Source organism: Camelus bactrianus, chromosome 13 (genome assembly GCF_048773025.1).
Source record: "Camelus bactrianus isolate YW-2024 breed Bactrian camel chromosome 13, ASM4877302v1, whole genome shotgun sequence".
NCBI classification, from domain to species: Eukaryota; Metazoa; Chordata; class Mammalia; order Artiodactyla; family Camelidae; genus Camelus; species Camelus bactrianus.
Window position 1 is genome coordinate 66188779 of NC_133551.1, and position 14315 is coordinate 66203093.

General features: G+C 50.9%; 1 protein-coding gene across 8 annotated transcripts in view; it reads left to right on the forward strand.

The window, feature by feature from the left end:
• Window positions 1-14315, forward strand: part of TMCO4 (transmembrane and coiled-coil domains 4) — a 77838-nt gene that overhangs the window by 14896 nt on the left and 48627 nt on the right. For all 8 annotated transcript variants that reach the window (XR_012511426.1, XM_074377278.1, XM_074377279.1 and 5 more), the window contains exons 5-7: window positions 4128-4302; window positions 5012-5039; window positions 13417-13549. Coding sequence is in view for 7 of the 8 variants with exons in the window: in XM_074377278.1 (XP_074233379.1) it covers window positions 4128-4302; window positions 5012-5039; window positions 13417-13549 (336 nt within the window). In the remaining variant the exon portion in view is untranslated. The remainder of the gene's footprint in view (window positions 1-4127; window positions 4303-5011; window positions 5040-13416; window positions 13550-14315) is intronic.

A 14315-nucleotide genomic window follows, 5' to 3' on the forward strand; every position in this document is an offset into this window, starting at 1 on the left:
CTCCTGATCACACAATGGCTGCTGCAGCTCCTTACATCACACCTTCACAGAACAAGGCTCAAGGCAGGAAAGAGAAGGACAGGGATTCTCATGAAGTCTCTCATTGGGGAGGAACTCTTTTCCAGAAAACCTCGAAAAGGCTTTCCCTTTTATGTCATCTGCAAGGGAGGCAGGGAAAAAAATAAAGGCACTTGCCTTTTTCTGTCTTCGTCATGGGAGGGGGCTTCTGCTGGGCAGGAAAGAGAAGCTGAGGAATCACTGCTGTGGAGAAACAGCCATCCATCAGAGAGGGTGGTCCTGAGGAAGGAATGTGTTGATGGCTCCTGCAGAGCCTGGCACAGAACTACTGCCAAACGGACTTTGGCTATTCACATTATTGGTAATGAAACCACATACTCTATCTGGAGCTTAGAATATATCTCGTTGGCTATTTTGCTCCCAAGCAAGGCAAAGCCCCATCTCCTGCAAGGGTCCAAGTCTCTCCCTGCTCTGCCCCATGCCTGTACCATACCTGGGAGGCCTCTGTCTTTCCAGAAGCTTCCCAGATCCAATAAATACCTACCTAATAAGCCAGTAAATAGGGAGGGAAGAGCTTTGTGTACTTTGTTCACATAAACAAGTATGTATGAACCTGGACCGTGTGCCAGGCCTGTGCTGGGCACCACCAAGAGGACACATAGAAATATTATTGTCCTGTGTCCCTCCAAAACCCAAGTAGTGTCCGAAGCACACGTGGCTGTTACTTAGCTGGGCATTTTCTTCCTAAAAGTTACAATCAGTATGCCACCTCTTTCCACGTGGTTAATCTCAGACCTCTTGGGCCCAAAACACTTTTTAAAACTAACCTTAATCTTTTTACATCCCAGATGTGCCGCTGGTTTCGGCAATCTTTAGGAAACACTCTGTGGCAGTTTGTGTCCACATGGGGCATAAAAGCAAGCCTTTAAAATAGTTATTTCTTATCCATGCTGTAAACACCACAGATGCTGTCACTTATAATTAACCCTATTTATTAAACATGAAGATATTAATGATGTAGAGCAGGGGTCTGCAGACTTTTTCTGCAAAGACCCAGACATTTTAGACTTGTGGGCCCTGTGGTCTCTGTCGTGGTCACCAAACTTTGCTATTATTGCCGAAAAGCAGCCGGAGGACAGTATGTAAAGGAATGGGTGTGCTGTGTTCCAATGAAACTGAATTTCAAAAAAGAAAGAAAGAAAGAAAAAGAAAAAGGCTGCACCCCCTGGTGTAGTTTGCTGGCCCGTGTGAGTTGGAGGAGCTTTGGACTAGAAGTTAGGACTCCTGGATTCCAGGTGAGGCATTGCCCCTTCCCAGCGAGGAGACCCTTGATAAGGTATTTAACTGCCGCAGCCAAGGGGCTCCATCTCAAGGCAGGGTGGGGGTGACACCCCTGGTATGCATCTGCTTAGCTGGTGTCCAGCACTTGGCGGGTGCCCGGGAATGCCTTCACCGGAGAGGGGCAGTCTCTGCAGTGGTTAAGTACGGCCTCCTGAGTCAAGAGAGATGTGGCCGTGAACCCTGGAGCTGTCACTTAACCTCTCTGGGTCTGAGTGCCCTTATCTCTAGAATGGTGGTAAAAATCGGACCTCCCTTCCCTTGTCAGGCCCTGGTGGGGAGTAAGCGAGTCTGTGTGTGTGAAGCAGTAAGCACAGGGGCCGACAGGTTGTTGCACTGTGATCACCGTTTATTGTCACTATTGCTACTGATTTTTGTATATTTCAACCAGATCACTAATCACATTAGAAGCAATTCCCAAGGCCCTGCCAGTCTAAAATGTGATTCCTTCTTTGATAGATGGCTATACTGGCACTTTACATACATATTTATCAATTCATTTGTTCATTTAAATGAACACCTGCATAGGGCTTTTGTATGTGCCAGGTTTTGTTCTAAGCACGTGGCAAATGTTAACTTAGTTAATCCTTTCAACAACCCTCTGAAGTAGGTTTCATCATGATCACCACTGTTTTCAAATAAAGAAACTGAGGCCCAGGGAGGCTAAGTAACTTGTCCGAGATCACACAGCTGGTAGCAGAGCTGGGATCTGAACCAGAGTTCACGCCCTTTACCCCTGCACTCTTATGAGATGCTTCTCTACATCCGAGGCTTTCTTCCCGGTCACAGGGCCAGGCCATGCTGCTGCCCTCCGCCCTGAGCCCCTTCTGCCTAGACGTTTACCCCTAAGTGGTGCTCAATTCACTGAGTCATCCCTGCCCCTATACACACCCACATGTCATCCCTGGTTAATCCCAGTAATTGCAGCGGGGCAAATTATAATTGTAGCAGCCGTAGCTAACATTTATGGAGGGTTATTGAGCGCCAAGCACTATTACCATGTCATTTAATCTTTCCAGCCAATCTGCAAAGCAGGCCCTATTACTATCCTCACTTTACAACAGGGGAAAACGAAGCTAAGTGGGGTGGAATAAGGACACAAAGCCAGTCACCCAGGGAGCCGGGACTCCTCCAGGGTGTCAGACCTCAGAGCCCGACAATGAATCCTCTTCTCCGCTGCTCCATTGGTCGCCTTATAAATAAAGTAGTGACGCCCGCTCACATTCGTTGAGTATCTTCTCCATGACAAGCCCTGCTCGGGGTGGGTATCATCTCATTTAATCCTCAAACCGTTTTCTGAAGTTGGTCTCGTAGATCCATTTGCAGATAAGGAAATGGAGGCACAGAGAGATCAGAGTCCTTTCACCGCCTCACTTCGGTGTCCTTTGGGAATGAAGGACTCTCCCCCAGCGGCTGGGAGGGCTGCCAGCACCGCCCAGGCCATCGCAGCCTGAAGAAAGCCAGGTCGCGCAAGGTTCTGCCCCCTTCCTGGGACAGCCTTTGTCCGATGACTGTCTCCTGTGGAGGCATAAAGCCTCAGCCCTCTCGCCCCGCTGGGGGCAGCTTTCAAGGGTCACTCCATCTTCAGAGGATGCACAGAGGCTGTGTCAAAGCTCGACTGTCCCCCGCCCCCACCCCCGCCCAGTCTGGCATCCTCCCTGTCCTTTCACAGGCCTTGACCCCAAAGGAATCCCCAGTAATCATTTCAGAGCTGCTTCCTGGGGCCCTGGACCAAAACAGTGGTGAGGTCAACATTTGAGCCTGAGTCCTTCACCACTCCTGTCAGCGGCCTGGGCTGCAGCGATCTCTCCGCTGGGGCTTTGGCAGCCGCAACTCTAAGGAATGACGAGTGGGCCTCCTGGGATCCATGGGGACTGATGCAAGTGGGGAGCCTCCTGAGGTCGCTTCTGCCACCAGGGAGTTCTGCTGGCTTCTGGGAAGCCCTTTCTCTGCACCGGTCTAATACCTCCCCTCTGACTCCCCTGCTCTGTATCCCCAGCCCACCCACCCCCCAGCTCACCCCTCACTGCCACCAGTTGTGGCTTTGAATCAGAGCTGGAGTCCCCAAGATGCCATGTGCTCCCTGCAGCTCCTGGGATCCCTTCTCCCCTGGAGCATCCCATCCATCCCCCGCCCAGGCACTCCCGGGGGACTCAACTCAAATGCCTGCTGTGGACAGAGACCCCACGGTGGTGGTGAGCACAATGGGAGGACGGACTTCCTCTGCATTTTATTGTTTCCAGAAAGCATGTCCTTGGCCATTTCCAGCAGCAGCGAATCTCCACCTGAGGGAAGACTTTCCTGTTCGCTGCCCCTCCCTACAGGCAGATTTGGGGGCTCCCTCTCTGGACTCATCGGGGCTTGATTCTTGCCCCGTACCACGTGATGCTGGGATCAGTCGGTCCCATCCGAGTCTCCACCCTGCTGTGAGCTTCTCATCTGAGGCCACCTACTTGTCTGTGGTTCCGCAGCCCCCAGTGCAACCCCCGGCTCAGGCCGGGCCCAGGGCATGTGGTCAGTAACTGGTCATTGCCCTCGTTCCTGTGGTTTATCAGCCCCTGTGGTCAAAGTTTTGACAGAGGAAAAAGCTAAAATCCACACACCTGAAGTCAGGGTTTGGTTCTCTCTGTATTCCACGGGCCAAAGTCACCATGGTTTTTGTACAGGCCAGCCCTTCACATCCCTGAACTCATCTCATCTCAACTTCCCAGCGGCCTCGTGAGACGCGCGGTCCAGGAAGCCTCGGGGTCTCAGCTGTATCTGTCTTTCAGACCCTTCTGCACGGAGTTCGTGGCTGGCCTGGTGAAGTGGCTGGATTTGTCAGAAGCCGTCTTGCCAACCATGACTGCTTTTGCCAGTGGCCTGGGAGGCGAAGGAGCAGACATGTTTGCTCAGATTTTATTGAAGGACCCCATCTTGAAGGATGACCCCCTGATGATCACTCAGGTACACCCACCACCCAGGTGGCGGCTGCCGGGGAAAGTAGAACAAATTCCTTTCAAAGTCAGTCTGAAAACTGCTTCCAGTGGGGTGGGGGAGGTGAAAAAGTAAATATTTCATCATAATATCATATGGTGATGATGCTCTTAGCTAATGCTGAATTCTCATTATTGAATACTTACCATTGATATATTACTTAAACGGTGCCTATGATATGCTGACACCTTTACAGATATGAACTCATTTAATTCTCAGAGCAACTTTACTAGGTGGGTAAGATGATCATCCCCATTTTACAGATAGGGAAACAGGCACAGAGCTGTTCAGTGACTTGTTCAAGGTCACACAGCTGGTCTGAGCCTTGGCAGTCTGCCTCCAGCGCCCGTGCTCCTGACTGCCCAGCTGTGGTGCCTCCTCTTGGAAGTGCACACCTGCTCTGTGTGCACTTGAAGCAGGCAGCTTGTGACACAGCAGTTGGTGGGTCAAGGGAACAGATTTTAAAACAGTCCTTCCCCTCCTTCATCTGACTCCCTGAAATTCTCACACACTAACTCGGGGATCGGCTTGCTTGTTCCTCTGGCGCGCTGCTAGAATGCAGGGCAGGGGTGTTTTGTCTGCCCTGTTCTCCCGCTTAGTAAGAGTCAATAAATATTTGTCAAATGAGCGGGCTGGTTACATATGCAGCGTATGCTAATTCCTGTTTCTTTTCCCTCAGGACCTTCTGAGCTTCTCACTCAAGGATGGTGAGTTGATTTCTAAGTTCTGTAAATTGTGGGCACGGATCTGCATGTCAGCCGGTGAAGCCAGTAGTCAGTGTTGCCCCTGCGGCCCCATCCCCCGTGGCATTTTTGATGCAAGAGAGAAAAGGGAACCCAGTGCAGGCGGGGAGCTGGGAGCACTCCGTTCACACCAAGCGCCACGGGCTGCCTCTTCGTGGTTTTCATTGATTCCTCATGAGGCTCTGTTGTCTCACCTTCTAAGTAGCTCTTGAACCTGGCTCATCCCCTCTGATGTTTATTTGGATGGCTCGCAGGGAGATGGAGCACGGAACTGAAAATGAAATCCCAGCACCCTCTGCACCGTGTAGTAAGGGACGTGTCACCAACTCCCCACCAGGACCCTGGCTTGTGGGGGAATGGAGGGTAGGAAGAGGAGGAGGAACAGAATTTCAAGAGCAGGATCAGCATGTGCGGGAGCATCGCCAGGAAAGAGCGCTCAGGGGGCGGTCCCTGGGGCGGGAGCCCAGCAGGTTCTGCAAGAACCCAGGCGGTTCCCGTGTATTTATAGTCTGAGAATTGCAGCTTCAGGGCTCAAACCCCAATGTACATTGTTGGCCCTACTCTCTCCAAACAAAATATTTTAAGCCCGGATCTCAGAGCTGAATGGGAGCCCGAGGGTGATCTGGCCCAGCCCTGCTTTCAGGCAGGCACGGCCTTAAATAATACTTCTGTTTAGCTGATGTGGCCAGGGGGCTGAGTTCCCTCTGAGGATGTGGTGGAGCTGGTCTGAGGATGCTCATTTGTATCACTTTGTTTTTCAAGCAGAAGTAAGGGAAGAATAACAATGTCTGGTCCTCCTGGACACTCTTGGAGTGAGGGGTGGAGTTTGCACGGGGGTCCGAGACCCAGGGTGCCGGAGCCAGGGCAGCCCATCAGCACGAGATACCCGCATATTGTAATCATGTAACCGCAAAGCTCCAGGTCTCAAGCTCTTGCTGTGTGCCCAGCCTGGTGCTACGGGCTGGCCTGGCCTGGAGCCCTCTCGGCCCCCTGAGGGATGCTGAAGGCCGTCGTTCCCATTTTGCAGACCTGAGACTCACCTGCCCAAGGTCATCTTGGGTGAGCCTCTCATATTTCCAGGTGGAGAGATTGAGGCCCAGAGAGCTGAGGGGGCTTTCCCAGAGGCACACAGTGGCAGAGACAGCCCGCGAGTCAAAACCAGGTCTCCAGCCTCCTGGGCCAGCTCTCTGTCCCGCTGCCTTACCTCTGGGGAGGAGAAGCCACCCCAGCGCTCCTGTGTCTCCCTGACTTTCCTCACCCAGAGAGTCGTGTTCATCCTAGCCCGCTTCCTGCCCCCACCTGCCAATCACAAGCCCTCCCGAGCCCCCAAGACATCTTAACTTACCCCTCTTTGCTGTGGGTGACCTTGGCCTGGCTCTCAAAGAATAACTGCCCTGACCTGTCTAATATCGCCCGGTACTTCATGCTCTCCCTGGGACATTGTCATAGGCGGCCTCTAAACCAATACTGCCATTTAAATTTCTCTTGAGAACCACCACCACTTACTAAGCACCTGTTAATGCTGGTTACTGGACCCGGCCCTTGTCAAACATTGTTGCATCCCATCCTCTCAGCCATCCTTTCGCGTAGGCACTCACACTTTACAGGTGAGTAGACTGAGGCTCAGGGAGGTGAAGTGCTGGCCTAAGCGGATACGTGGCAGAGCCGGACATCCTGCAACATTTCTGTTAACGAAAACCTTAGTGGATATTACTCACGAGGGTTGGGGAACACAGAGGTATCCCCACAGGAATACTAACACCTCGTTTCTAAAGAATACCAGTCTCTGATAGCATCTGAGAGGTGCCTTTGGTTTATCTGAAAGCCCCACCAGACACCAGCGTCTACAAACAGGAGTGGCTTCAGTGGCACGCTGGGACCCACATGGGAGCAGGTGCTAGGACTGAGAAGTCCCCCAGAGGTCAGAGGTAGCTGGACCCTCAAGCCACCTAGCCCGCCCTCTCATCACGCACAGGTGACCCTTGGAGATATTGCAGGTTCAGTCCCGGACCCCTGCGGTAAAGCAGATATTGCAATAAATCCAATAAATCGAGTCACATGAATTGTTTGGTTTCCCAGTGCCTGTAAAAGGTATATTTACACTATACTGTAGTCTATTAAAGTGTACAATAACACTATGTTTAAAAAAAAGTACACATCTTAATTAAAAAGCAGTGCTGTTGGAAAAACAGCATGGATAGACTTGCTGAATGCAAGGTTGCCATAGATCTTCAATTTACTAAAAAACAAAAAGAAAACAAAACACAATGTCTACAAAGCACAGTAAAGTGAAGCGCAGTGAAAATGAGGTCTGTCTGTAGCTGAGACAATGAGGCCCCGAGTGGGAGTGGCCTGCCACCAGTTGTCGTGTCCACCTCTGTCCTTGTTCATGAAGAACCAGGGACCAAGAACTGGGAGCATCTGGGGACTAGCCTACCTAGTGTTAAAATTCAGGCTCTACCTTGGCAAGTTGCTGAATGTCTCCGTGCCTCAGCTTTCTCAGGTATCAAATGGGAACAACAGTACCCCTTACGTTATAGGGAAGTGGTAAGGATTAAATGAAATAACCCAGGTACAGTGCTCAGAACAGAGCTAGCACGCTGGAAGCGGACTATGAGTGCCACTGGGAACAGGGTTGGTGGTGAAACGGGGAAGCCCTGGGAACCAGGAAACCTGGACTCTCATCCCGTCTCTGAGACTCTCGTGTGTGTGACCTTGATCAGGTCACATAACTTCTCTGAACTACGACTTTGAATACAAATGAGAGGCAAGCGCTAGAGGCTACTTCAGAGCAAAACAAAACAGCACTGTCTTTGGTCCTGAGAACAGAGTCAGGGATCTTGTAAGGAGAAGGTCAGTGTCATAGTCGGGCCAGTTGTTCAAGTCCTTTCCCACAGCTTCCATGAAGGCAGGGCCCTTTGTCTGGCTTGTTCACTGTCACATCCCAGTGTCTGCAGCCTGATGGAGACATGGTGGGCATTTACTGTTGGGTGGGTGGGTGGGTGGATGGATGAATGGATGCAGGGAGGGTTGGATGAATGGATCAGTGGATGGAAGGATGAATGGGTGGAAGGATGGAGGGGAGGATGGATGGCCTTTCTTTAGAGCATGAGCTTAGATACTAGCAGGGTTGTTTGAACTGGAGAGTTAAACCATCTTCTACAGAGACTGATGGGGTGGGACACGCAGTAGAAAAGGAGACTGGCTGTCTGTGCTGTGGGATTCCTCTCTGATGCGAGACAGGTGATTAGTCATGGAATCGGCCCAGGAAATCAATACGAAAAGCTGCATTTCTCAGAACTTCCTGGAAGGTTGACTTTTACTGACAGTATTGGGATCTTAGTCACAAAACAGTGCCATGTTGGCAGCTGGGTGGAATTTTTTGTGCCCGCCAATCATTTTCTTCTCCTCATCCAGTAACAACCCACGAAGCTTCTTGCCCACACAACTGGAAAAATAAGCCTTTTATATGCTGAAGGTTAAACTGAATCTGAGCTCACTCTGAACTGGATTTCTCAACTGCAGCACTATTGACATTTGGGACTGGATAATTCTTGGTTGTGGGGCCACTCTGTGCATTGTAGGAGGTTTAGCCGCATCCCTGGCCTCTACTCACTAGATGCCTGTGGCACTTCCTGAGTTATGACGCTAGAATTGTCTTCATACGTTACCAGATGTCCTTAGGGGGACAAAAACGTCCCTGGTTGAGAACCATTGATCTCGGACCCCAAATCTGGCCATCTCAGGTGGGGCTGGTTTATTTGTAGTTGGTAGTCTGTAAGTTACCTAGCTGCTCTTTTAAGTCCTGTACCTAGATGATGAATTATTCATCATGTATAATCCTCAGGTCAGCTGCTAGAGAGGTTACTGTTATCCCCACTGATAGGAAGTTAGGCTCAGGAGGTACAGTAAGTAACCTGAGGTTTACATTTAAGTGTAAGTTTCAAAATTCCATTTAAGGCAGCGAGTCTCATGGTGAATGAACTCTGCATCAGGGCGGAAGAGACTTACACTGAATCATGGCTTTTGCCCTCTGAACTCTGAATCCAGAGATAGCATCAACCCCAGGCCATGAGACCCGAGGAGGGACACGCCGCAGGAGACACAGCAATCTTTACTGCAAACTTGAGTCTACTTTCTGACCTGGTCTTTATTACTGAACTGCAAACCCTACCTCCCCGATGAATCAGAAAGGTTTGAGATGTTGGTCTTTGGTCGTGGTGCAATGCAAACACTGTCTCTTGGTTGCAAGGTTCTCCGTCAGGATCCTCAAGATTTGTAAAGCTTGCAATTAGTATTGAAAGTGGCTGGTTCCTTCATTCAGCAAATGAGAACTGAGCACCCGCTGCTTGTACTAGGCCCTCTGCTAGGCTCTGGGAGTAGTTCCAATCAGGGCCAGTACTCCCTGAGTGCCTACTGTGTGCAGGCCCTGAGCAAAGTGCTTTGTAATTTGTTTAAACCCCTCAACAACCCCGCAGCATCCAGGAGATAGATGCTAATACTGTCTCCCAGTTTACAAAAGAGGCACAGAGGGTGAAATAACCCGTCCAAGGTCACACAGCTGGAGAGTGAGGGGCAGGATTCGAACCCAGGCAGTGTGTTTCCAGAGTCCACCCTTAAGTGCTGTTCTGCTTCCCTCTTGGAGATAAGTTGATAAACCTCTCATCCTTACAGCTGACTAAGGGGGTTTAATGAGGCCAAAACGAGGAGGAGCCGGAGGAACGCATCCTGCAGCGTCCGAGAAGGTGGCACTGGAGGGGGACCTCAGAAGGGCCCCCTCAGCTCCCATGACCACTGGCCTTAACTTGTTGCCCCCTTAATGCCCTTAACTGCTCCCCCCCAAATAAACCATGGAGAAAAAAGGCAGGAGTCACCCCTGAAACAATCTTTTTTTTAACATTTTTTATGCATTTATAATCATTTTACAATGTTGTGTGAAACAATCTTAAGTTCAACTTCTGCCCTGAGACGGGGTGCATCCTAAAAGTCCCGTCCCTCCAGCCGTGCTCTGCCTCACAAGGTAAAGACCCTGGGCAGACCTGGAAGATTCAGCCTTGTGCCCAGCAGGGGGCCGAGGGGTGCACGAGATTGGAGTAAGGTATGGCTTCTTCATATGAAAAAAAAAAAAATTCACTGAGGGTGAAAATGGGAATAAATATTCTAAATGTTACATAAAATGTACTAATTAGAAAAGTTGGTCAGTTGCCGGATGGCAGTGCTGTGGGCTGGGTAAGTAGTTGTCTGAATATGGCCTGAAAGTGTCCTTGGACCCTCGGGAGAGGCAGGACGAAGGGTCCCCCTCTAGACACAGCAGCAGGCACCTCGCCCCAGCAGCCCTGGCTTCTTAGCATCTAAGGACTGAGGAAATGTGACATTTAAATAAAAAGAGTACGGTTTGCCCGCTTTATTGAACACTCACTGCATCCTGGCTGCTGGCCAGGCTCATCACATGTAGCTCCTCACTGCATCTCAGCAAAAAGCTAGATTCAAAAGATACTCTTGCCCTCATTTCACAGATAAGGAAACAGGCTCAGAAAGCTCAAGAAACTTGCCCGAAGCCATTCAGCTTGCAGGTATTCAGATTAAAACGCGAACCCCAGCCTGGATGGCAACAAAGGCTGAAGTTTCTGCCTCTGAGTTCCTTTCCTTTGGTCTTGAGGGCAGCCTGCAAAGGGGAGGGGCTGGCCGTGACCTCTTCCCCAAGTTCTGGGGTTGAGCTGCTCTCCGAGGAGGTGCAAGGTCAACCCCAAGCTGGCCATCCCGGCTTGGTTCCCGTACTCAGAGCCATGCTGAGAACGGGGGATGATTCAATGCCTCCCAAAGGAGGTTGTACTGCCCCCTGGAGGGGTGCATTTGGAAATGTGGGGAGGGTGCTGGTGGTTTTCACAATGTCCAGGGTGCGACTGGCATTTAGTACCAAGCTCCAGGGGTGCTGTTCATCCTTCAGTGCACAGGACAGTGTTGGATGGTGACGTGCAAAGTGTAGCAGCTTCTCTATTAAGATGCTGGTGGGAGAAGGAAACTGGGTTCTGCCTCTGGGTCTATCATGAACACACTGGGTGACTCTGGTGACCCGTCCCTTGCTCTTCCTAGGCCAGAGGGACCAGTCGGGCTCCAAGGGTGTCTGGGGTAAGAGCTGGGGCTGCCCAGCAGTTGTGGGAGGCCGGCGTAATCCTGCCTCCCTGGGGCAGAGCCAGGGTCCCTGAGTCCGCCTCCCTCAACAAGATTTTCCAAAGAACAGGCTGCCTGGGTGATGGGTCTCTTTTACGTGCATCTGTGGCCAGTGACCCAGGGCTGTGCCTGGAATTGTGTGTGCAGCCCACATATCCCATGCACACAGAAGAGCGGGTTCACAGCTCACCACGTGGGATTGACCTGAAACCCTCAAACCTCCTCGAATAGATTTGCCTTTAAAAGACAGCCACAGGGTGGGTGAGTATAGCTCAGTGGTAAAGTGTGTTCTTAGCATGCACGAGGTCCTAGGTTCGATCCCCAGTACCTCCATTTAAAATAATAAAATTCAAATTTAAATTTAAAGAAAAGACAGCCACAGTGAAATGAACAGAAACTTCGGCATGCTGGATTTTAATCCAAACCCCACCACTCTCTCAGCTGTGCAATCTAGAAAGTTTCTTAGCATCTCTACACCCGTTCTTTTCTCTTGTGCAAAATGAGACATTGTAATACCAGCTTCATCATAATACCAGCTTCCCTGGACCGTTGGGAGGATTAGCAATCGTGAATGCCAGCTTCTCGAGTGACACCCTGCTCTTGGCAGGAGCACCATGGATGCTGCAGAGGCAGTAGGAGGAGGAACTATCTTGATCACAGCACTGCCTCCAGGCACGAGTGCACCCAGAGCTCCTCAAATCATGAGGCTGACTTGTATTGCGACAAGGAGTGAGTTGGCTGCATGGCAAGTTGTCCTCCGTAGCCCAAGACTCCTGCCCCTCCCCCACTATCCGCCACCTGTGTTAAATGGAACCTCAGCTCCAAGTCCAGCAGCCTGGCTGTCAAGGTCCTTGAAATGAGCCTTACACGAGGCTGATGTTCCAGAGTCCCATGCCCGAGACTATCTTGGGAGGTTAATCATCTGGGCACCTGGCAGTCTGTATTCCAGAAACTGAATCACCGCAGCCTTGACCAATGGAGTATGAATTAGTGGCTGATTAATTGTCACCAATTAATCACCCTGACCAATGCTTGCTTAATTTCCCCAGCTCGATTATGACCTGGGTATAACAGTCTGTGATTCCACGAGGGAGCAGGGAGCTCCTTTGTTCATGGAGCTTTAACTGATCAATAACCAGCAGACATGGCATGTGGTTACCCGCCCCCCCGGCACATGGACAGCACCTCACCTAGAGAGGCAGCTGAAGGCAAGTGGGCTCTGGGGACCCCCGTTCATGGAAGGAACTGGCTTATTTTGCAGATGTTGAAGTAGTGGTAGTCACTACCACTTTAGTATAAAATTATTGCATAGCATGGTAGACGCCCAGCAGAGGAGTCCAATTCTGCAACACTTACTAAGGGCCCGCCGTGGGCCCGGAGTCCTCTCCTCGAAACTTTGAGAGGTGACTCTTAACTATGCCCACTTCCACCTGAGCGAGATGAGCTTTGCCCAAGGTTAGACGCACAAATAGAATCCGTGCCCAGGTCTGTCAGGTCATTAGTTGAACATTTACCCAAATATAACATTATTTGCACAGGGCAGTCTTCTAAGGACTGGAGATAGAGCGGTGAAGAAGGCTACCCTCAGAGAGTTTGTACCTCAGTGGGGGAGAGACAACCAAACAAAAGTAAACAAATATGGTATCAGAGCAGGCGAGATCTGTGAAGAATAAGATGCAGGGCAAAGGGACAGAGTAATGGGGGCGGGGGGTCAGGAAGGCCTCTCTGGGCAGGAAGCATCTGAGCAGAGACTTGAATGAGGAGGAGGAGCCCCACCAGAAGAGCTGGAATGAGCCTTCCGGGTGGTGGGAACAGCTGGTGCAAAGTCTCCCTAGTAGGAACATTCTAGAAGGTGAGGTCATGGAGTCGGCCAGGGACCTTCTAGTTCACAGTAGAGTTGGATTCCAGTCTAGTTGTGACATTACCTCCTTAACAGCTTCGGGATGTGAAAAATTGATCTTTGCTAATTCAGCTGGTGAAAAACGCCGCCTTGCTTCCGATTCATATTTTTAATAGTTGCGCCGTGTTCCACCCAATTGTTCAGCCGACTGGTTCTTGCGGGGCTGTGCATTTAGGACATTTCTAGGGTTTGGGTTTCATCAGTTGCTCTGCTGTTAACATCTCTGTGCTCAGAAGCTGAACTGATTCCCGGCTGTTTCTGTCTTTCGAGGACGCTATGATGCGCGGGCACGAGTCCTCGTTTGCCACGTGACCTCCCTCCTCCGAGTGCCCTTGGAGGAGCTGGATCTCCTGGAAGAGACATTCCTTGAGAGCCTGAAGGAAAGCAAAGAGGAGGAATCTGAGTAAGGGAGCCCTGTGACCCCGGCCCTGCCTGTCTGGAATCGAGGACTTCCACTTGAGTGCGCTTTTCAGATGTCTCCTCCCTCCCCGCATTAAGAGATGCTGCATGGAGGTGGAAGGAGCACTGGACAGAGAGTTCTAGTGTACCCCTGACTTGCTATGTGTCCTTAGCAAGTCACTTCCCCTCTCTGGGCTCCATCCTCATTTGTAGGGAAAGGGGACTGAATGGGTGACTGCTAAGGGCCGTGAGTCTGTAACTTTGACAATCTGTGACCCCAACACCCCACTCCATTTCAGCTCTGAGACAACTTGTCCATGGGCTGGAGTGGCCTGGGTTCAAATCCCACCTCTGACGCCCATTCACTTTTTGACCTTGGGCAGGTGGTGCCCCCTCTTCTCTAAGCCACAATATTCTCATCTGTAAAATGGGAATGAGAATAGCACCCTGCTAGGGTCGTGGTGGAAAACAAGTAGTTATGCTATCAAGTGCTCGGTATGTGTGAGTCCTTCCCTCCCCCCGCGGGCCCCCGTAGCGGCTTTGCTATCTGTGTGTGGCCAGGTGTGTGTAGAGGGACCTGTGTATATGGTCAGATGTGTGTAGAGGGCAATTACCCTGGTAACTTGGCCAGAGCTCAGCTCTTTGCAGGACGCCTTACACAGGACCTAATCCCCCAGTGATAGATCAATCCCAGTTGCAGCCTAATTGCGGGCTCCTTGCACCAGTCACATGTCCCAGTCGTGGCTTTTGTCCGGCCATGGTGGCTTTCT